The 25220-nt window shown below is 39.1% G+C and overlaps 1 protein-coding gene across 3 annotated transcripts in view; it reads left to right on the forward strand.

The window, feature by feature from the left end:
• Positions 1 to 25220, forward strand: part of LOC121314489 (disks large-associated protein 1-like) — a 234918-nt gene that overhangs the window by 134725 nt on the left and 74973 nt on the right. For all 3 annotated transcript variants that reach the window (XM_041247841.1, XM_041247843.1, XM_041247842.1), the window contains one exon: positions 16939 to 17153. In XM_041247841.1, coding sequence (XP_041103775.1) covers positions 16939 to 17153 — 215 coding nt within the window. The remainder of the gene's footprint in view (positions 1 to 16938; positions 17154 to 25220) is intronic.

Here is a 25220-nt window from a genome sequence, read left to right on the forward strand (position 1 = left end):
TGGAATCAAAATGAATTTAATTAGGAGTTTTTGCCACTGATCAGCACAAAAAAAATCCATAATGTCAAAGTGAAAAATAAAATCTTCAGATTGTTCTAAATTAATTACAAATATAAAACAAAAAATAATTGATTGGATAAGTATTCACCCCCTTTGCTATGACACACCTAAATAAGCTCTGGTGCAACCAATTGTCTTTAGAAGTCACATAATAAGTTGAGTGGAGTCCCCCTGTGTGCAATTAAGGTGTTTCATGTGATTTCAGGTTAAATACACCTGTCTCTGGGAAGTCCCACAGTTGGTTAGTACATTTCCTAACAAAAAATACATCATGAAGACGAAGGAACATTCAAAGCAAATCTGGAATAAGGTTCTTCGAAAGCACCAAATTAGAGGTAGGATATAAGAACATTTCCAAGGCATTCAATATCCCCTGGAGCATGGTAAAGTCCATTATTACGAAAAGGAGAGAATATGGCACAACTGTGAATCTGTGTAGAACAGGCTGTCCTCAAAAACGGAGTATCCGGGCAAGAAGGGCACTAGTCAGGGAGGTCATCAAGAGGCTTATGGCAACTCTAAAGGAGTTACAGTCTTCCATGGCTGAGCTGGGAGACACTGTGCATACGGAAACAACAGCCCGGATGCTTCACAAAATTGGCCTTTATGGGAGAGTGGCAAAAATAAAGCCATTGTTGAAAAAAACTCACATCAGATCTCGGCTAGAGTTTGCCAGAAGGCAAGTGGGAGACTCTGAAACCAAGTGGAAGAAGATTCTGTGGTCTGATGAGACCAAAATAGTGGTTTTTTGCCTCAATGCTAAGTGCTATGTTTGGTGCAAGCCTAACACCGCACAGCATCCTGAGAACACCATCCCTACCGTGAAGCATGGTGGTGGCAGCATCATGCTATGGGGATGCTTCTCTGCGTCAGGACCTGGAAAGCTCCTGAAAATAGAGGGCAAAATGGATGCAGCAAAGTACAGAGAAATCCTTGAGGAAAACCTGCAGAAGTCTGCAAGAGACCTGGGACTTGGGAGAAGATTCATCTTCCAGCAGTACAATGACCCCAAACATAGAGCCAAAACCACACTGGAGTGGCTTAAAAACAAAAAGGTCAATGTCCTGGAGTGGCCCAGTCAAAGCCCAGACCTCAATCCAATTGAGAATATGTGGAAAGAGTTGAAAATTGCTGTTCACCAAAGGTCCCCATCCAACTTGATGGCGCTTGAGCAATTTTGCTAAGAAGAATGGGCAAAAATTGCAGTGTCCAGATGTGCAAAGCTGGTAGAGACTTATCTAAATAGACTCATGGCTGTAATTGCTGCCAAAGGTGCCTCCACCAAATATTGACTCAAGGGAGTGAATACTTATGCAATCAATTATTTTCTGTTTTGTATTTGTTAGAACAATTTGTAGATTTTATTTTTCACTTTGACATTATGGACTTTTTTTGTGTTGATCAGTGGCAAAAACTCCTAAGTAAATCCATTTTGATTCCATGTTGTAACACAATAAAATGTGGAAAGGTCCGGGGGAAGGGTGAATACTTTTGAGAGCCGCTGTGTGTAGTATATAATATGTGTGTAGAATATGGATAGGAATGTATCTGCAGTCAAATTGTTTGCAAATACTCATTGGATAGTGTAAAGCGCTCTCTTATGGAATGTTGATTTTTTTTTTTTGGTATTTGTGTAACAATGTCTGGGTTTTTGTTTTGCTTCCTTCACTTTATTGGATTGTAAAGCTGCATGGTATCAGTCATGCAAGACCACATTGGAACGCTGACAGACACACTGAAATATACCCACCTGTATTTTAATATTAAAAGGGCCATTTGCATTTGGAAGGAGAATTTCTCTCCCGAAAAGAAAACTACATGTAAACCCAAATTGCGAGAAAGGTACTAACAAAATCGTGTGCTGAAAAGTTGACTCTTATTTTTGCATGTGAACCATGCCATAGTTTCACCACTTTGTTTTGTACCTTTACCTTTAACTCCCCTAAAATCTCACTTTTACCGAAATTGTAGCACTGTACGGTTAGCTTATGCAGTTGAAATTCCAGAATCTACTGTTGGCATTAGAAGCTGCAGAGCTGTGTCTGTTTCAAGATGCTCTTGAAGGTGTAATATTGGTTAATATTAGAGCTTTTTTTAAAGCTGCATTTCAAATCTATCCATTCCCTCATGCCACTTCAATGCATGTGCCGTAACGTAATGAAGAACACAAAGAGGGCAGATGCAAGGCTGTGAAGATAATCTGACATATTTGATATGCCTGCAACAGCCCTAATGTTCCACTCATAGTTCCAGATGCACAATTGCAAGTCAGTGCCTTCCTAGCTGTCAGTGGTATGTACAATACAGTATGTAACCTGGTTATTAGTAGATACATTTTCATTATTCCTCCTTGTATTTTTTTTTTTTTATGATTGAACATTGTAAAACTGTCACACTTTAATCAATAGATGTAAACTGTTTCAGTTGCTCATTCTAAATGTAATCATTGAAGGCCGCTTCAGAGTACCCTTTGTAAACCTGTGGTGTTTTTGTTTTTTTATTGTGTATAGTGTCTTATTGTTTTGTACACTGCTGTATTTTTTCTCATTGTCTCAGTGTTGATATTAAGCCGCCACTTGCACAAAACCTCCCTGGTTGATAATATAAAATATTTTTTTAGAACCAAAAACACAAAAGACATTCATGGAAATGATTTCACATTCCCAAGCTGCCTGGCACATTCCACTTTGGGCAATTCATCTCATTCAGCACACTAGAAGTTATCTACCATGGTAATTTGAATAACATTCTCCATGGTTTGCCCAACTGAACTTTTAGGTTATAAAGAGAAGCTTACCTTACAGTAGCTAAACAGGCTAGTCTTCTCCATTTAACTTCTAAATACAGTAGACTATAACTTTGTGGGCCGTTAAAATGTTAAACTTGCTTGACCTTATTGCTTTCCCTCATTCAGTTTTCTGAATTTTGGGGGTATGTTCCAGCTCAGAAGCAGAGAACCAATATAGCATATATTATTGGAATTATTACACAGTGTCTTATTTAAAAGAAATGGGTCTCTGAAAGACGATTTAGATAGTGGGTGCTAGATTCCCAGAGCTTTTTACAAATCTTTGTTAGCATGATTTTTCAGAAAGGAAAACAATTCACCCAGTAAAGTTATCAAACAAGAAATACACAATCCACACATGTAAATATTATAGATTTGGAAGTAAACTAATATAATTTATATATATTTATTATATATATATAGATATATATATATATATATATATATATATATATATATATATATATATATATATAAATACGATTGAGTGCGAATAGCAAATCAGCTTCCAGATCTAGCAGACTTCTATTTTGCATAGATGCCTGCTGCAATGTTGCTTAACTGGAAAATCAATTTTAAAGCAATCTGCCCATGAATGCTGGCTTTTTAACTTAAAATTCTAATCTACAACTAATCTGATAACATAAAAAGTTACTTAAACATACTTTCTGATACTGGTCAAGAGACAAGTGAAATCATGTCTGTGACAGGACACCATATGGAAGGCTCAATTCGCAGCTGCTGGACAGCAAATCAACAGGAAACACATGATTAGTCCACAATTATGTCATCAGCGGGATCCAAACAACACCCTCCATCAAAATCAGCTAGTCAAACTGCCAACCCTGTTTCAGTTCTTTCCGCACCAGCCAATCCACTCCCTGCCTGCTTGAATGACGCCCCGCCTCCAACAACAAGTTTTGCGTCTGACTCAATACTACACAGAATATTCAACAATTGATGTCCAGATAATTTATACTAAGAAAGAGTAAGATCCCAACACCAATATAATAAATAATAATAATAATAATAATAATAATTTTAATAATAATGTTAATAATAATGTTTTCTTTACTTGTATGTCGTTTTCATATTCGAATTATGTTAGGGACTATTTTCCTCAGCGGAAAGGTACACAGCAAAATATCAAAGTAAAAGTTCAAGGTAAATATAGGTTTTTTTTAAAGTTTTTTTTTTTTTTAAAGTTTTTAAAGGCAAATAAATCAAAAAATTTCTCTTTTTATTTTATTTATTTAGTACAAGATTATCGCTATCTCGGCAGAGCTAAACCCGCCCGTAGATGGTACCCCATCTGACTTAACTGAAAGCAATCGCGGGGAGCCTTCCGCTTGGGTATATATATATATATATATATATATATATATATATATATATATATATATATATATATATATATATATATATATATATATATATAATATATATATATATGTTTATTAATTTTAGAATTGCACTTGTTGTTTCTTCCACTGAGTTTAAACGTTTTGAAAAATGTTGTATTAAAGTATCTTTCCCTTTAAGTAGCTCATGGAATTTGGTATCAGAGAACCTGTAAATGGATTGTGCTCCTGCGTGCCTCTGTTCTGTTTTTAGAGAATCTAAGCTTGAAAGAGATTATGCTCTGCAGAAGCGGAAGAGTTGACCTGCACGTCCTCTGCCAGAATTACAAATCACCTTGAGAACAAATGTTCTGCAGCTCACCAGCCCTTACTCCCTCCATCATGAAAAAAGAGAAGAAAAAAAGGACCGACTTTGAAAGAATTGGGGCGTTTTCTCACAATTGTGGTGGGGGTTGAGTGTGCCCCTCTCTTTAAATTCTACGAGGGAGAGAAAATGAAAGTCGAAAAGGGGCTTTTGTTGAAAGCTTCTGGGCTTCCAATCTGACTAAAGCAAACTACTCAAACGCCTGACATTTTGACATAAAGCCCTTTATAAAATGATCTTCACTTTTATAATTGAGATCCTAAGGTTTCATATAAAAATAAGCTTTCCAAATTTGTAATTGAGTTTACTATAACGATTGGCAGTGCATCTTTCACAATTTGTAATTGAGTTTACTGTAAAGATTGGCAGTGCCTCTTTCACAGTTGATTTTCCATTGTGTTGATTGTGATTGAAATACTATAGCTAACCAAACAATTCCTTAAATCTTACACATTTTGCCATATAGGTCTTATGTATATAGTTTTAAAAGAAACACATGATATAGCACACATGTATTTTTATTTTAAAACACGATATCTGGTACTACTATAGGTTAAAGTATTTGTAGCAAACAAAATAGTTTCATAAGTATAGCAAGCTGATATGTAACTGTCACACTGTCTTGTACTTCCTGGGTTATTTTACCTGGAGAGTGAAATTGGCCCCACCCCTTCAATGGCTTCTGTCCTGTCAATAAACCCCATTTGACTGACATGCTTTCAGCCAGTAACATGCTTTGACCCAGAAGCAACTGCTGATCCAGTGCTGCCGGATTTTCCAGACAAATTTGGCTTGTTTTGAAAGCATCTAGTTTGTAAATAATGTCTTTTGCAGTTTGGCTATTTTCTGGCTATTTTGTCAGGTGTGTTCTTTTTCTGTTCCTTTCGATTATGAGGTCATCACCAGCACAGAACTTCAATCACCACAACATACTGTATAGTATATCACACCCTCCCTCTGTCTCTTTTTTTTTTTTTTTTTTTTTTCTTTCTGTAGCTCAGCATCCAATATAAAATTGGTTTAATGTTTCATTGTGTTGTAAGAGTGAACGGTAAGTCGTTAGGTCGAGTTCTTTTACCCATTTCCACTGAGCTAACAATAACGGGAGTCCCGACTCACGAAAATATGTCATGCTGAAACTGTTGACCATAAAAACTGGTGTTCCTCTGAATACTGTAAGTACTGAGTATATATATATTTATATATATATATATATATATATATATATATATATTATAGATATATATATATATTATAGGATAGATACTAGAGGAAAATATCTCCTTTTTGCAGGGTCTCTCTTAATTTTTTTCAGCGCGCTATATATATATATATATATATATATATATATATATATATATATATATATATATATATATATATATATATATATATATATATAGCTCTGGAAAAAATTAAGAGACCACTGTAAAATTATCAGTTTCTCTGGTTTTACTATTTATAGGTATGTGTTTGGGTAAAATGAACATTTTTGTTTTATTCTATAAACTACTGACAACATTTCTTCCAAATTCCAAATAAAAATATTGTCATTTAGAGCATTTATTTGCAGAAAATGACAACTGGTCAAAATAACAAAAAAGATGCAGTGTTGTCAGACCTCGAATAATGCAAAGAAAATAAGTTCATATTCATTTTTAAACAACACAATACTAATGTTTTAACTTAGGAAGAGTAACCCTGATTTTCAAGTACAGCTTTCATGCGTCTTGGCATGCTCTCCACCAGTCTTTCACATTGATGTTGGGTGACTTTATGCCACTCCTGGCGCAAAAATTCAAGCAGCTCGGCTTTGTTTGATGGCTTGTGACCATCCATCTTCCTCTTGATCACATTCCAGAGGTTTTCAATGGGGTTCAGGTCTGGAGATTGGGCTGGCCATGACAGGGTCTTGATCTGGTGGTCCTCCATCCACACCTTGATTGACCTGGCTGTGTGGCATGGAGCACTGTCCTGCTGGAAAAAACAATCCTCAGAGTTGGGGAACATTGTCAGAGCAGAAGGAAGCAAGTTTTTTCTTCCAGGACAGCCTTGTACTTGGCTTGATTCATGCCAAAGCTGCCCGATTCCAGCCTTGCTGAAGCACCCCCAGATCATCACCGATCCTCCACCACATTTCACAGTGGGTGCGAGACACTGTGGCTTGTAGGCCTCTCCAGGTCTACGTCTAACCATTAGACGACCAGGTGTTGGGCAAAGCTGAAAATTGGACTCATCTGGGGGTGCTTCAGCAAGGCTGGAATCAGGCAGATTTGTCTTTGTGAAGGACGCATGAATCAAGCCAAGTACAAGGTTGCTCTGACAATGTTCCCCAACTCTGAGGATTGTTTTTTCTAGCAGGACAATGCTCCATGTCACACAGCCAGGTCAATCAAGGTGTGGATGGAGGACCACCAGATCAAAACCCTGTCATGGCCAGCCCAATCTCCAGACCTGAACCCCATTGAAAACCTCTGGAATGTGATCAAGAGGAAGACGGATGGTCACAAGCCATCAAACAAAGCCGAGCTGCTTGAATTTTTGCGCCAAGAGTGGCATAAAGTCACCCAACATCAATGTGAAAGACTGGTGGAGAGCATGCCAAGACGCATGAAAGCTGTACTTGAAAATCAGGTTTATTCCACCAAATATTGATTTCTGAACTCTTCCTAAGTTAAAACATTAGTATTGTGTTGTTTAAAAATGAATACGAACTTATATTTCTTTGCATTATTCGAGGTCTGACAACACTGCATCTTTTTTGTTATTTTGACCAGTTGTCATTTTCTGGAAATAAATGCTCTAAATGACAATATTTTTATTTGGAATTTGGGAGAAATGTTGTCAGTAGTTTATAGAATAAAACCAAAATGTTCGTTTTACCCAAACGCATACCTATAAATAGTAAAACCAGAGATACTGATAATTTTGCAGTGGTCTCTTAATTTTTTCCAGAGCTATATATATATATATATATATATATATATATATATATATATATTAACAATAATGATAGTATTATTTTGGTTACTTTCATGACATAGTCATAGTTGTTAAGAGTTTTTTTTTTTAATCAACTGCATTTGATCTCATCACAAAATAAATTGAGATAAAAAAACAAGCAAAGCAGATGAATAAATAAAAATAATAATTTAGATCATTAGCTGTGCTATTTATTTATGTATTCATTTATTTATTTTTAATAACTAAATGTATACCACATATTTGTGCTTTTATAATATATATTTAAGACTTAAATGTAACTTCTGTTTTTTGGCTGGTTTAAAAAACAATTTGACTACTTGGCTGGTTTCTTCCAGAAATTGGTGTGGCGATGCACACAAAACCTGCCAACGCTGCTGCGGAGATTAAATGCCCCAGGGTGTGCAAGTGCAAACAGATAATCCTAGATCAACCATAGAAAGTGAGGGCTTCTTTAAACTACAGTAGTACCGTGCTGTAACAGGTGTTTATTTTAAAACTGTATATTTAGCTAATGCAAGTACAAAATTGAATTATTTTCACAGCTACAATTACTTTAAAGGAAGATCTCAGTTTCTATGCCTTATTCGTGGGTTATCTGTTACACCTCCTGGCTTATTTCACATCAGCAGCGTTTTTTGGGTGAAAGCATGTCAGTCAATAGGGGGAGCTGCTGATTGGTTACTGACAGGAAGGAAGCCAGAGAAGGGGTGGGGACAATTTCACTCGCCAGATTAAATAATATAGGAAGTACAAGGCAGTCTATAAGCATAGCTTGCAAACCAAATATTCTTTAACCTAGTGTAGTACCAGATATCATGATTTGAAATGTAAATACATTTCTGCTGCACCGTGTTTATTTCAAAACTATGTCATGAATGTTTTTGCCACTGGCACAACTTGAACTCAGCTTGAAAGAGGTAAAAACAAGTAAAAACAAAGCACCACATACCATCAAGCCTACCAAACAAATTGCCTGTTTTTACATCCATGAAGCACACGTATTTTCTTATTCTCGTTCTGAAAATGAATGCAAAGTATTTGCTTTGTATAGTTGTGGATATTTATTAATTGTTAAGATTTCTAAATGTATACAAGCTTAATAAAACAGCACATAATATGTGAATTTTAAACAAACACCTGATTTTTGCTTTACCTCAAACATTGGTACAACACTGAAAACACTGTATGACCTTCTTGTGTATTGTATGATATTCCAATTGTAACTTCTCCCTGCTTCTGTGTGATTTCTGTTCTATTGTCAACCCATGTTTGTTTCCATGGTTACCAAAGATCTTGTCTTAATGCATCTTCATTCAGTGCCTTTTTTACTTATTAAAATATGCAATTATTTTTCCTCTCTCTCCTGCTCCACATAAGGCATTCATTGGTATCTCAACAAATGAGGGGTAGTTATCTAATAACAATATGCTTTTTTTAAGCATTTACCCCTTTCTGTATTACAGACCACTTACAAATTGTTTCCAGCACAGCTTTTGGCCAGAGCTATACAAACTGAAAAATGTAAAATACCGGACGTCTTTGAAATTACTTACCAAGAAAAGTCCTTATGTCACCATGAAGAAAGCATAAACTATGATACCGTATTACACACAAAGAAGATAGTTGTTTATATGGAGAAAAGTTAATACATCAAACATGTACAGTGCCTATAGAAAGTCTACACCCCCTTGAACTTTTTTCACATTTTGTTGTCAGTGCCTCAGAGTTTCATGCATTTAAATGAGGATTTTTTTTCCACTTGTCTACACACCATACTCCACACTGTTAAGGGGAAAAAAGTTATATATTAAAAATACAAAACTGAAAGATCACAATTGGATAAGTCTCCACCCCCCTGAGTTAATACTTAGTGGAAGCACCTTTGGCAGCAATTACAACTGTGAGTCTGTTGGGATAGTCTCTACCAACTTTGCACACCTAGATTTGGCAATATTTGATCATTCTTCTTTGGGAAGTGTTGATGAACAGCAATCTTCAAGTCATGCCACAAATTTTGGGGCTCTGACTGGGCCACTCAAGGACATTTACCTTTTTGTTCCCTAGCCACTCCAGTGTAGCTTTGGCTGTGTGCTTTGGGTCATTGTCATGCTGAAAGGTGAGACGTTCACCTTCCGTCCCAGTTTCAGCTTTGTTGCAGAGGGCAGCAGGTTTTCCTCAAGGACTTCTCTTTGCTCCATTCATTTTCCCCTCTATCCTGACAAGTGCCCCAGTCCCTGCTGATGAGAAACATCCCCATAAAATGATGCTGCCACCACCATGCTTCACAGTAGGCATGGTGTTCTTTGGGTGATGCACTGTGTTGGGTTTGCGCCAAACATAACGCTTTGCATTTAGGCCAAAAAGTTTCATTTTAGTTATGTCAGACCACAAAACTTTTTGCCACATGGCTACAGAATCCCCTGAGTGTTTTTTCAAACAGGATTCAAGGTGGGCTTTTTTGAGTAATGACTTCCTTCTTGCCACCCTACCATGCAGGCTAGATTTGTGGAGTGCTTTGGATATTATTTTCACATGCACGCTTTGACCAGTCTTGGCCATAAAAGCCTGCAGCTCTTGTAAAGTTGGCATTGGCCTCTTGGTAGCCTGTCTTATCAGTATCCTTCTTGTTTGGTCATCCAGTTTGGAGGGACGGCCTGATCTAGGCAGGGTCTTGGTGGTGCCATACACCTTCCACTTCTTAATAATCATCTTGACCGTGCTCCAAGGGATATTCAAGGCTCCAGGGATCAACCAAAGTATGGCTTCCCAAGTGCCTCAGCATGGCAAACATCTGGAATGGCTGCGTGGGGCACTTTACACTTGGATGGAGGAATGTCCTTCTCTGTGTGCCAGCTATTGCTGATATTGCCGAAGGGCAGTTGATCTTACTAGGCTGTTCTTCCAGTGTTAATGCCAAGCATTGCAGCACCTGGTTATAGAGTTAAGTGAAGTGACCCTGTCTCAGAGCCACCTTACATACTGTAAGAATGTGCTTCAGGATAGCCAGTGATGACCACAAAGGTCATGCAGGGTTTCCACCTACCTACACACTCAGCTTCTACGGTGATGGAAGAACATTGTATGTGGACCTGATTAGGAAGCTGATCCTCCTCTGTTCCATTATCTACAGGTCTTGTCAGCTGCTCCCCATTTTCCAGTCTCATTCTTGCTCCCTGCTTAGCCTCGGACATACCTCATCCTCTCATCATGCTTTTCCACTTCAGTAATTACTAACTTCCTCCATTCAGCTGGAGCTGCTTTTGTGCCACCTCAGGGAGCTGAACTGAGACCAAGGCCTTCTCTGCCCTGTTGTACTTGCCCCATGATATCAATCTAATCTTATATATATATATATATATATATATATATATATATATATATATATATATATATATATATTATAAGATGCAGTAACAACAAGAAAATCCGTAATACTTTAAATACAGAGAAATGCATAATGCATGATATACAAAAAAAAAAAAAAATACATTAAATGCAGTGAAAAATGCGTAATACACAATATAGTAGCTAGAACACAGCAGCTAATATCAGATATCAGGCTTAAGGAGCATGAAAAGCAAACGAGAAGAAGTGTGTTTTGAGAGTTGGTTTAAAGCGAGCAATGGTGGGAGACAATTCCAAAGAGTCGGAGCCATGAAGATAAACGAGCATTCTCCAAGTGTGGTGCACTTTTGCTTGGGGATAACAAGCAGGCCAGAGTCAAAGGACCTCAGCTTGCAGGCATGGGTATAGCGGGTCAGCAGGTTGAAGAGGTACTTGGGACCTGTGAGATGAAGGGCATTGTAAGTGAGCAGGAGAGTTTTGAAAGTAATCCTGATTCTTAAGTTTGAGTTTTATATCCTACAAGAAGGAGTTCAGATTTGCTAGTGTTCAGCTGAAGAAAATTGGCAGACATCCAGGCCTCGATGTCTTGAATGCAAGCCGAGAACCAGACCATGGCAGAGGGGCTTCCAGGGTGGAGTTTTAAGTAGAGCAGGGTGTCATCAGCATAGGAGTGAAACATTTGGCTGTGTTGGCGGATGAGGTGACCCAAGGGAAGCAGGTAGATATTGAAGAGAAGGGGCCCAAGAACAGATCCGTGGGAGACACCACAAGTGACTGGGTTTGCGACACCACTGCATCCAGCATAGAAAACAAACTGCATGCATCCGGATAGGTAAGACTACATCCAGGAGAGACAGGTTCCAGAGATCCCAACATACTTCTGAAAGAGGTCAAGAAGAATGCCATGATCTATGATGACAGAAGCAGCTGTTAGGTCAAGGAGGACAAGCACAAAGGGAACATCCGCATTAAGCAGGAGATCATTCACAATCCGGAGTAGAGCAGTTTCAGTACTGTGATGCGGCCGGAAGACAGACTGTAGAGATTCAAGCAGATTGTTATATGTGAGATGTTTCATCACCTGACTGTCTACAGGCCTTTCAAGAGTTTTGGAGAGAAAAGAGAGATTGGAGACGGGACGGAAATTGGATAAGTTAGCCGGATCGAGGGAGGGTTTTTTGAGTATTGGCTTAACTCGGGCAAGTTTAAGGGCAGCAGAAACCGAGTCCAGGGATGTGTTGAGAGTCTACCTAATGGAAGGAACAAGATCAGAACCACTGATACAAAGAGCATCCTTTGCATCTTCCTTTGCATCTTCCACCACATCCTTTGCTGCCCACTTTCTCCCAGTTCTCACTGCGGGTGCTACCCTTACATATTCCACCTCCTTCCACAGGAGCAGAGTCCTCCATTTGGCATTCTGGTGGATTAATGGTGGAATATCAGAGGGAATCTTCTTTGGTCAGCGTATATCTCTTCAAGATATCTCTCCAACTCGGGCTTAGTTGCTGTAAGTATATGTGACAGAGATTGAATGATTCTTGGTGTTAGATCTCCTTCCAGACCTGTGAGGGCGCTGTGTAAAGGGAACAGAGTACCCTGGACTGGATGGCCCGACAGTTCATTCCCAGGGTTAAGCAGAAGTCAGCCATCTAGAAAGGGGACAGAGCTACGGCACACTAAATCATTGACCCAGAAGGTTAACGGTGTGGCATCTGCAGATTGGAATACCAGTTGCACTCATTAACCAAGGGGTCTTGTTTGACAGTATATAAAGGGGACGTAGTGATGTGATCTGTTCCTTGTGATGGTTACGCTAAACCGAAAGGACCTGTATAGAGAAAAGTACAGTGAGTTTTTTGTTTGTTTTGTCTGTCTCATCTTTAATATAACTTGTTTGTTATTAGATTAGAGGGCTAACACGATCCAGAGCTGTCGCTTAAGGCCAGCACTAAAACCGGACAACTCTGCACATTGTATCACAGATAACTTGTACTTTACCTTGAGCACTACAGCACGCACATTATTTATGGGACTGTAACCCATAATTATCCACTGCGCAATACACATCACTGCATATAGGCAGCCATCCTTTTGTTTTCGGTTTGGTCATCAGACCGTTTCGATTTACTAAATAAAACAGAAACCATTTCACCCGTACTTTGTTGTCTGTCTTTCATTGTTGGATTTCTACACCTGCGCACTATTTACCACTTTGCCACAGTATACAGTTCTTTTCGCTGGTGAATAAGTTATTCACAATCTTGAATAGATTTTTATAAAAGCTGGTTCTTGCCTGGACCTCCTTATGACTTTTTTCCGCCCTTGTCCACTGATTTCTTATTTGCCTTATTTTTCTAACCAGGCATTCAATCTCCAGCTGCCGTCTAGACCTTCCTGGAATCGTAGTTATTTGTTGCTTTCTTTCTATTCCAAACCTCTGACATCCATACATGTAGATGGTATTTCCCAAACTTATTCAGCTTCCATTCTACTCTTTCACTTAACTCCTCCAATAAAAAGCAGAGATCTGTGTCCCAAGCCATTTTCTACCAGGCTCTTGGCCATTTAACCCTTGGTTTGCGCCGATGAAGGTTATTTTCTCTCCTGGCTGATTCAGTAAGAAGAACTGATCAATGCAAGGCCCCTGCCCCTTCTCCCTGAAGCATCTCTTTCCCCCTTAACCCTTTGCGGTCCATTTATTCAGAGCCTGTCAGGCACATCATTTCCAATTTATTTTCACACGCGCTGTTTATTTTACACGCGCTGTTTAAAATACCCCCCCCCCCCCCCCCACCCCGAGTATAACTGGTTTAAAGGGCATTGCAATGCTAAGCAACATCAGTACTACATCTCCAGCCAAGCTCCACCCTGTGTTCTCTGTATTTTTCACATACCTCTTTATAGACGTGCATACTGATAAATCCTGTCCTGATCACTTGTTTTATCACCAAACTCCTCAATAATGCCATCCAAGCCATTATTTTATTACTATAACATCTCAAAAGGCTCTGCAAACGTCCGTGATATTCTTTGAACACTGGATGCGGAAGCAGCTACCTCCTTCGTTAATGTCTGCTTATCTCTGTGTGGTGCAGCTGCTAGGGCTATTGCTCACACGCCCCTTTTTTTTTACCGGTTTCATTCGGCTCCTATTGGTCTCACTCGGCCATTGAATGGTTTTCTCTGCTTTTTCCAGAGAAAAAATGACTGGAGACCTGTGCTTTAAGTCTTTTCGATGATGTCAGACAGGGTCCAACATTGGACTGGAAAGGGAAAATCGTAATGTCGAACCTGGTCTGACATTGGACCGCAAAGGGTTAATAATTCTTCAGACCCCTGACCGTATCCCCTTGGTAACCTTTAGTGAATACACAAAAGCTAGAACAAGGTCAGCTTTCTAATAAACTGTAATAATCAGCCCATACACTTTAATTGTATGATTTCATCTCAACCAACTCAGCGATTCACAGTTGGGCAAGGGTGTAGTTAAGGATGTTGAAGTATTAACGAGACTTTTAAGTAGGAATCTAGGAGAGTAGGGGAAGGGGGAAATGTTTCTGATATACTTCTTTCTCAATGTAAACTTTAAGAGATCTACAGCCTTTCACCCCAACTCTCAAACAAAGTATGCATGCATTAGTTAATGCATTTCAATTTATTTTGCCAAGTATAAATGTAGTCAAGTATCCATCAATCTCTCAATACCTGTTTTAAACAAGTCCAACATTGAGCATAAGCTTCATTACTAAATTTCTTTAAATTAAGGAAAATGTTACACCCAGAGATCTGCTAAGGAAGGTAACATACTGGAAGACAACTACAAGTGCCCCTGGCTCTTAAACAGAATGCAATAGAAACAATTTACCAGACTTATAAATGAATATTTTTAACCCCATAGCACATCAAGTTTCAATAAGGATCAAACAGTTTTACTGCACATCAAAGACAATTAAATGTGATTAAGCGCACCGGGTATTTTGGACATGACAAATCCTGAAATAGGAGATTTTTTTATATAGCCGGCGTAATGTTTCTCAGATCTTTAAAGATATTTTTGGGGCATTCCTGACACCTGAGAAAGCAGTAATTTATAAGGAAAGAAAATGTTCTGTTTGATATGTATCCTTGAGTATTCTAAGCTTAAAAAGCAGTATACATGAATGTATATTGTCTTTCAGTTTAATAGAATTATATCAGATGTGAATATTTGGCTTAATTAGAATCACATAAACCTTGTATTTTGTAAAGGGAAACCCAAACTATTAGAGTGGCAAAACTATCAAACTATTTGGGCATGCATTCACTGAAAACGTTTGAAGTGTAACTTTGGACTAAATTCTTTTTAAGGTAATGGCATCTTATATTAACTTTACTGCACAGTTTTAAAAACATGATGAAAACCTGTATTTACTCTTACCAGTAAAACCCAGAGTAGAAGTATATCCCTGTGCGAACATGTGATGTGATGCGATGCGTAATAAATGACAGACAACAAAGTTCACTGTCCAAACAATTCTTTATTGGTTCAGTTTTTAATCCAGGTCGTGGCGACCGTAAACAATAATCCTAGGTAATACACAGCAATGTGTATTGCACAGTTTTAAACCACAGGTTACAGTCCTGAAATAACACACACAAAGACACAAACACGATCACAAGTCCAGATTGAGTGCTAACGTGCAAGTGATGAAATACAATTTATTTGTGTACAGTTGTGAAGTGTTGTCCTCGTTGGTGCTGGCCTGAAACGAGAGCTCCCGGTACATGTTAGCCGTCTAATAAGAACAATTGAGAACAATTAAAAATGACAAAACAAACAAACAATAAACACTCACTGTTACTGTTTATTTTCTTTCAGCGGTTCCCTCTCAACCATAAAGTAACAGATCGCTTAGCCACGCCCCCTGGGTTCCTTGGATAGCGAGTGCCACCTTTTTTCCTCCAATCTGCGGTTGCCACATCGCTTTCCGTCTGGGGCGATGACTTGGTGTACCATGGCTTCGCTCCTTTTCTAGATGGTCGACTTCCACCTTTCCCTGGAATTAACTGTCAGACTATCCAGTCTGGGTCACACTGTTCCCTTTACAGATCGGGAGGGAGATTTATAACCAAGATTCATTTTTTCTCTGTTACAATCACAGATGCCCCTTAAATAGCAGCTGCCTGGCTTAAGCAGCTACAAATATTCGGTCACCTTGGTTTCCCTTTGTATTGAATTATTATAGAGCAAAAACATATACAATCAAATAAATACATATTTACCTTTGCCAGCTCATCTGGTGCATTAGTAAAGAGAGTGTTGTTTTTTTTTTTATTATTATTTGTTTTATTACAAAGTAAAGTAATAAAAGGGATAAGGTAAGGATAAGGTAAAAAAAATAAAATAATAATAAATCCGTTACAAGGTAGAGATGTCATAAACCTCAAATGGAAAATGATCTTAATTTTTTCTTCTGATGAAGACACATGTTTTATTTTTTACTGCTTTTACAATGAGTGGGTATTATTGCATTTATCATTCCCAGTTATCTTTTTCCATGGTTGTTTTTATAGAAGTATCCATAAACCCATATGTTTTTATGCTCCTTTAAAAATAACAATACATTACAAAATAATCAAAGCATAATAAATGGGCCTTGCAGACTAACGTGAATTTCAAGATATTACAAATCTGTCACAGTGCCCTTCAATACAAAGTAATTTTCCTCTTTATCACTGACCAGGATAATGACATATTTATTAGCAAACTGTAGTGTTGTTTTTATAAGATTGCCATGGCTATGTTTCTAGACCGACCTTATTGAGGAAAACATGCCTTAAGGGATCTTCTTTAAACAGATGCACCATTTGCTAAAAAGGCATATTAGTGCAATCATATAAAGCCATCTAATAGCTTTGCTGTGACAAAGGATGCAATAAATAAGGAGAATATAACATGGCACAAGCTGCTGAATCCCCGGCAAAGTCTGTTAAATAGAATAACTATATAAATTTCGGAAATGTGTAAAGATGTTTTTTACCCAATCTGACAGGTTCCTCAGGATGAATGGACCGGCTTTACTTCCCTCGGCAAAGATGATGAAATCCCATGTCGCCGGATGCGCAGCGGCAGTTACATAAAAGCCATGGCAGATGATGACAGCGGGGAATCTGACACCAGCCCAAAACCCTCTCCCAAGATTCAAGCACGGAGGGCTAGCTATCTGAAGGCCACCCAGCCATCCTTGACAGAAATGACCACTCTCAAGTAAGACTGTAGCACTATTTTGGAAACATTTTACATATTTCATATAATGTGTTTACTTGAGAGGAAACATGACTTAAAAAAATAACACCTGAACTAATCATACTTGGTTAGCACCTTTTTTTTTTTTTTTTTAGCAAATTATTGAGAGTATCAGAGAACTTGGATCTATCTTTGTAACCTGCTTGCAAGACACTCAGTTTATTTGGACCAACAAACAACACTTTCCATAATTGTGTTACACTGCATAATAAGTAGTCATAGACTGAATGTAATAAATATAGGTTTGCCATAGGAGAACATTTTAAACAGCAGGCTAAACATAATCCCTGTTTCCGGGGTTAATTTCTCTGAAAAAAATAAAACGTTTTTTAATCTTAATCACTTAATCAGAGCACCATGATGAATTTTAATCGTAGGAAAAAATGTAAAACTTCTTGTCTGCTGAGATTAACTACTACAGTACCCTATTGGGGTGAGCAGAGAAAAAAACATGAACCGTGTCTGTAGTGTGAGAGATACGCAGTCATGAATTGTATCTGTAGTGTGAGAGATACGCAGACATGAACCGTGTTTGTAGTGTGAGAGATAGGCAGACATGAATTGTATCTGTAGTGTGATAGATACGCAGACATGGACCGTGTCTGTAGTGTGATACTGTAGATACGCAAAGTTCTCAGATTTAAAATGCGTCCAGAGTTCCACGTTGCCAGAAAAAAAAAAAAAAAAAAATCAAGCTCTACATATTCCTATATGAAAGACGCACACGTTGATGGTATTGTTTTTGGTGCAATTGTTGAAAAGTGAGGTCCTAATAAATGTACCTGCTGCTTTAGGGTAAATGGTCTCTCCTATGTTAAAATATAGTTTGGATTTTTTTTTTGTAAGCCTTGGTTATTACCCATTTAAAGCTCATTAGCACAGACCTCAGACCACCAAAGGCCCAGATTAACATCAAAAATAGATTGCCCAGATGTATCAAGGTCATTCTGTCTCAGTCACAAGGAATTCATCTTACTTAAACCTTGTGATGAATTTATGCCTTGCATTATACTGGCAACTTCATACTTAAAAAAAAAAAAAAAAAAAAAAAAAAGTTGTACTCCACAATGATACATTAATTATATGAAAAAATAATGTACAGGTTATTTCCATCATCCAGAATAGTTTTCTTTTTTTTTATTTTTGTCTTATTCCTTATTCGCGATCTCAATCCAGGACGACCTTCACGGTCACAGTGTTCTGCAAAAGGATGTTTGAACATTCTCATTTTCACATTTATATGGTCCTGTTGGATTCTCTTGAACAACATCTGTATCCTGTATGAGTCTGTGACAATACCACCTTGTCTGTGATATCTGAACCTGAGCAGAGGAACAACATTACACGACTTTCTTGAATAAAATCAAACACAATGGTTGTGCCGGCATGCTGTTAGAATTCTGTAGCGGTCAGTAAAAATAAATGATAGTAAATATGAAATATCAGTCTTGGACCAACACAGCTCTGAAATGTTCAGAAGGAACATGCATGTGTTTGTTTTTGTGTACGTGTTTATTTACAGAAATACATATATGTTAATGTGAAAAATAGTTAAGAAGCTAGCAACTGCAAACTTTAAAGGTTGCATAAAATAGAAACAAGGATCACTTCAAAGCCTTGAAAAGAAGAAAAAAAAATGTAGTGCTCAATTTGAACTTAGCCTTGATCTTCTCATATGAATGGCTGAAAACAGACTTAAGCTTTCCATTGATCTTCAGACTTAGTGCACCTCACCAGATCCGTAACATGCATTTATCTTGAAACATAATCATTCTGCTTACTTCCTGTTGAAATGTACTGGACCTCTTCTCTTTAAACTCAGTTTTATTTGATGTGTCTGACCAAAATAGTGCAGCTAGTCAGATACACCTGGCTAAACCTGGGATGCCTATGTTGTTTTATACCTTTGGGTTTTGTAAAGATGTTTTAACCATAGGTCATGGCTGTGACTGTGAGAGGACTGGAAAATAATTATTATTAAAATAGTTGTCCAAAATATTAACCTACAATAATAACGTACTGATCGTTTAGTGTCAGTTATACAGGCAGTGCAATAGTAAGTCACTTCTTGGTTGATATTACAACAAGTATCATAAAAAGCAGATAGGGAAGAATCTAATCAGTGGAAAGAGTACAGTTGTCATTCTCTGTTTTTAGACGCTGGAGTAGGATTTCGTGATTCTTGTTGCAAGACATCTGCATACTGATTTGGACCTTACATATTAAAACAAGGCTGTTGATGAAAAGGGGGGTTTCTTTTTAAACGACTGTAATCACCATGGAAACAAGAGGGGAGTGATTTTCTGATATCTTAAATGGACCAATAAGAAAGTCACTACTAAGCAGCTGCCACAGAGTTTTAGAAGACATTGATTACTGCTGATATGGGTGCATGAAACCTGACGTAAATGTAAATAACTGTGTGGCAGTTTTTAACTATTTCTTAGTGATGGTCTTCTCTCCCTGGACTGCCAGATTGATATTTTGGCTATTCCCAGGTCGCTCTAATGGTAGTGTTTCCTTACTTCTTGAGGTGTTCCAAAACTTTTGCATATTCATGAAAGAAAAATGTAGGCCTTGTTTAAATACTGCTTCTGTCCAGTGTGTCCTCAGGAAATACAGTATAACTGGCCTACAGATGTACAGGTAGGTCTTACGTACATCTATGGCCAAAAGTTTTGAGTCACTCTATAGAATTATATAGTTTAGCTTCATAAAGTTGAATGAAACCTACTGAATAATGTTACATTAACATATTGAATACGATCACATACTGAAAAATATGACATTTAAAAATAAAACATGAAATGGCTTCTGGTAGTTACATTGATTACATGATGTTAAATAAAAGATATAAATTATGTTCATATAGATTTAAAAAAAAAAAAAAAATTATTATATCTCAACTCTAAAATTCTAGGTGACGCAAAACTTAGCTGTAGCCTCACAGAATTTTTAAGGCTTGACGCTCTACAATAGGCTTATTACAATACTTCAGTTTCCCCAGGTCGCATGTAGAGTTGGTCCTTCTATCATCATACAGAAAAGACTGTAAATCCTTGGATCTCAGAAAAGTTTATAGCCATTTGCAATGGTAAAAGTTTTCAGTGTGAAGCAAATAACAAAATAGGGAACCCATGATAAAGCTCAGACAAGCATTTTAAATCCCACAGTATGGTGAAGAATGGGAAAACAAGGTAAACTGCAAAATTACAGTCAACATTTTCCATGGTAAACTGTTTTAGTGCAGTATGTGTCCCTGTAACAGGATGATTTTACATACGTGGGTCGTCACTGAATAATACAGAGGCAGACACAGAGCATTGGGTGCACAGTTGCGCAGATTTAATTACAGCAATTTAATTACAACCCTAGCCTCACTAAAAGAAACATCCCGCTTCGGGAACCTACTACTCTAGGCAAACCCTCTCTGTACACTGTTTGAGATCAACATCCCCCAAACTGACCTACTTCTGGGCTCCTGGTCACGGCGAGTCCGGCCTCTTCAAACAGACTTTTCAAATGGTCTCGGCTGGGCAGTGCCTTTCTGAGCACCATCTTGCAGCGGAAGAGTTTCATTTAGTAGTTCTCTCCATGGAGCGGATGCTCTCCTCCTCGAGGTAAACACAGCAAGCTTTCACTCAGTGTCCGTTTGTGTGGCTCTGGCCATGCAGTAGCCTTGAGCAGTGGCGCAGATGCCTTTTTGCGCTGCGCACAGCCTCCCAGGGCATGCCCCCCAGCCAATCAGGACCTCCCGATCAACTCGCCACCGGGCAAGCCTACCTGCTCAATTAATTGCTTAGCAATGCGTCTCCTGTGGCACGACCCAGCTGCTTCCATAAAGGCACACATGCACAAGAACCAGCGACAGGGTACTCCATGGCACAGTCCCCTGTGTGCAGAATTAATTAGTGGGTGATTGATTTGATTTGTGTGTGATGTTACAATATAGCTATCTCCTTTTGTGCAAAAATGCATTAATAAGCAAGAGACATGTTAGACATAGACATATTAGAGGATGGGAAGGAGACAGCTGCAACTGCAGCAGCAACAGCAGGCACAGGAGGAGATCAGCTGGGAAGCCCTCCACAGCATAAGCAAGAGCTACTGTTGCTGCATCAGAGGGGAGTGGGGGCATTTCCCAGTTAATTGCCCCCTCCACGAAGAAGAGTGGTATTACAGCTGCTGGAGAGGGGACACGGGCCTGGGGTGGGAGAAGTCGGTGCATTCACAGCCCATGAGGGAGGAGCTCGAACATCCTGCACCTGAGTGGGAGGAGCCCGAATGTCCTGCTCCTGAGTGGGAGGAGCCCGAACATCCACAGCGCAAGAGGGGGGAGTCAGTGCGTCCACAGCCCAAGAGGGGGGAGTCGGTGCGTCCACAGCCCAAGAGGGGAAGGCCGAACGTCCACAGCACAGGTATCCACCAGCAGACGCCTGCTGGTTCCGCATCCACCACCATTGGAGGACTGCTTGCCGCTCCCACCTCCACCAGCAGAGGGAGCATGCCTACTGGTTCCCTCACTGCAGCCAGAAGGGGTGGAGCCCCTGCCGCCTTCGCAGCCAGAAGGGGAGGAGCCCCTGCCGCCTTCGCAGCCAGAAGGGGAGGAGCCCCTGCCACCTTCGCAGCCAGAAGGGGAGGAGCCCCTGCCACCTTCGCAGCCAGAAGGGGAGGAGCCTCTGCCACATATGCAGTCAGAAGGGGAGGAGCCTCTGCTGCCGTCACCACCGGAAGAAGAGGAGCAGGAGCTGCCTCTGCCTCCACCACCACCATCACCTGGAGCAGAGCAGCAGGAACTGCCTCTGAATCTACCACCGCCAAGGAGAGAAGCAGAAACTGCCTCTCCTTGCACCCATAAAATGGCCAGGACAAGATGCTGGCAGTCCTCAGCAGCCCCTGCATAGGTTGCTGAGGGAAGCATGGTAGAAAACCGCCCGGCTGGAGTGGCTGCGAAGAGGGCTAACCCCGGCACTGCCAAGGGTCCTGGCTCCCTCATAGGGAGAGGTGGAGCTCCTGTGGCCTTCATGGCCAGGGGATCCGCTGCCGCCATCGACTCCCGAGTGTCCCCTGCCACCGTCGCTGCTGCCCCGTCATGCACTGCCCAAAGATGCCTGCCTCTCACCGCCCAGGGATGCCATGTCCGCATCGCCTGGGGCTGCCTTTGTCTCTTTTATATCCCCTAGGGTTGCTGAGGGTCCTGTCACAAGACTATTTTTATCACTTTCTGGCTTCACTTAAAAGATCCTGATAAAACCCCTTACAAAAGTGTCCCGTAGTAAACACATAACAAAGTGTAATAAATCACAGTGAAAGCATGGTAAATTCAAGGTAAGCATTGTAAAGCACAGAGAGGTATGGTAAAGCATACTGCAACTGCAGTAAACTTTTATAAAGGACCTACTGATTTCAGGTTTCACCTTAATAAACTTCATAAGCCTACCATTTATACTTGACCTCACTGTACCTCTAAATCCTGTGCGTGGACCTGGTTGATCTGTGCAAGGGATGCTAAACAAGCAGTGGTAGAAATCCAGATCTAAAAAACTAACCTCTTGTGGGTTTTGTTTGGAGCTGCACCCTGCTAGAGACAAATAAAATAGAAATGATAATTTGCAACACCTCTTGCATGTGAGATGATAAATACAATATTTCTGTTTCAGTTCTACTCTCACACATATAGCTTAGAATTGCACTCTGAAGTAAAATGTATTGGGAAATTATTTCAGCACACCACAACTGTATATTTTAGGTATTTTACTGGCACTTGAGCTACTGGGGATCCAGAGGAGAACATAGTAGTTACTACCAAAATTACATTTCTATAGTAAAAATTGCAACATTGTCCAACAGAACTTTCATATTGCATGTACAAGCATGTCAGAGACATTTTACCAGAGGCTGTTGTCTGTGCATTATTGTCATATTATTTTCATTGCAGCTGGTTATATAGCAGGTGTTTTCATTCACTGACAGTTAACTAAAAACAATACATGACACCATTGTTTTTTATAAAACATATGTGATTTACATTTTTTTTTTTGTTGTTGAATCACTTTATATCTGTTATTGTATTGAACTCCTTATATATTTCTAATGAACATATCTATTTTCTTATGGATAAAATAAAAAGTCCATTGCCTCTTCAATGAACACAGTTAAGTTCATCATTACTGACACGCAGAAGATAGTGGCTTATTCTGCATCAGCAAAATAGAGCATGAACCAATTCCCCATAGCCTCGATATGGAATCTCCAGTACTTAACGTTACCTTTACTCAGTCTTTGTTCTTTGGACGAGTCCCAGAAGACTACTTCCAGGGCCAGTTTTATTGGAGTTTGACCTCAAAAAGTTACATTTAAGCAATGATATTTGCACCAAAGTTGTAATATTTTAATCCTGCCCATGTGACCTTTAACTGTATTCATTTGGAATGGATTTTTCTCGGGGGCCAGAAGGTGTCAGGCACATTAGCATTTTACTATGCATGGGCAGCTTAAGTGCAGTTAACTGTTCCTCACTTAGATATTTCTATAGTTACAGATTTCCTTTCATGCTATAGTGCCTAATTGAGTCAGCAGAGTTTTATTTAAGTTTGAATCTGAATCTCCATTCCATGTAAAAAGACGAAAAGCAAAGTAAAAGAAAGAGAACATTATTTCGACATGAACTTTCCAAAAGTTATCTGATATGAAAAATGGACAACGTGGCTGATTTACAAATGCTGAGAGCTAGAAATCTATATATAGAACACAGTCATTATCCAGCATCCTAGATTATAAACACCCAACTATAAAAAGCAAATATCATCTAGAACTATAAAAACCGCCAGGGGGTATATGTAGCAATACTAAAATAAACTTTGCAAATCCAATGACAAACATTTCTACTTCATAGTAAGTCTTTCCCATATTGCAGTACACATTCAAGCTTAAAATTATTTATAGAGACTACAACGTTTTATTAATGTCATATTAGATACTATGTTTTGTTTCTGAAAGGAGGATCTTTCATCTAAGCATACATAATCAAAGTGCTTGGCCTACACCTATGCCTCCTTGTCATTTGGTCCTCCTTCTCCCCTGCCTCTACCTTGCAGTGTGCCTTATCTAGGGGGAAGGAGTGCCACTTGTCCTGCCCGCTGGCTATAACTGTCATCAAGCAATGATCATTGCATTAAAGTTCAGCCAGCTCATGGGGCAGGGGAAACATGACCCAGAGTGCTACATGTCTAGTCCGCTGGTTATAGCTGTCATCAATCAATAATCATTACATCACAATTCAGCCAGCACATGGGGCAGCTATGGGGCCAAAATGTATATTACGTTCCTTCATGGCCATGGCTCTGTCAAATGCAATAAAGAATTGTCAACTCAAGTCATTGGTGGATATCTCCTTTCTGAATATATATTGTGGCAGATTTTATATACTGCAGTTGATTTTAACAGTTGCAAATATTATCATTACAACTAGGCACTGTGCTTTTCTTACAGGGTCAGGTATATGCAGGTAGTAATACAAGTGAGACTTCTGCAAGTTTACACGTAAGACCTCCAGTGTATGAAAAACATAGGAAACATGAAAGTGAAGAACTGAAGGGAGAGGATTTTGCAATTTTGGATTCATCTGATATTCTGTTAAAGAAACAAACAATTTTGATAAGCAAAGTTAATTGTTTATCAGATGAAAATGTATCGGATGCTGATACTGAGATCACGCGCTTACTGGAAAATGGCAGAAAAAGGTACTGGAGTAGGAGTCATTTATGACAGTCTAAAGCCGGGTCCCCACCTGAGTGATCAGTTGCCAACCAAATCGCTCTTGAAACGTAATCACCTGAGCAACTACTTGCGCAACAAGTTTCCTGCATTTAGACATGTGTGTAATTTTTTTTTGTTTTGTTTTTTTCTGGCAATTACGCTGATCCTGCCTGAGCTGTTGGTTCGTTCCTCCAGTCTGTCATTATCTTTAGTAAATGATGGCTTCACTAATTACCGATGATGAACTGACGGTTATCGTCGTCTCGTCTG

This window comes from Polyodon spathula, chromosome 4 (assembly GCF_017654505.1).
Source record: "Polyodon spathula isolate WHYD16114869_AA chromosome 4, ASM1765450v1, whole genome shotgun sequence".
Classification (NCBI taxonomy): Eukaryota; Metazoa; Chordata; class Actinopteri; order Acipenseriformes; family Polyodontidae; genus Polyodon; species Polyodon spathula.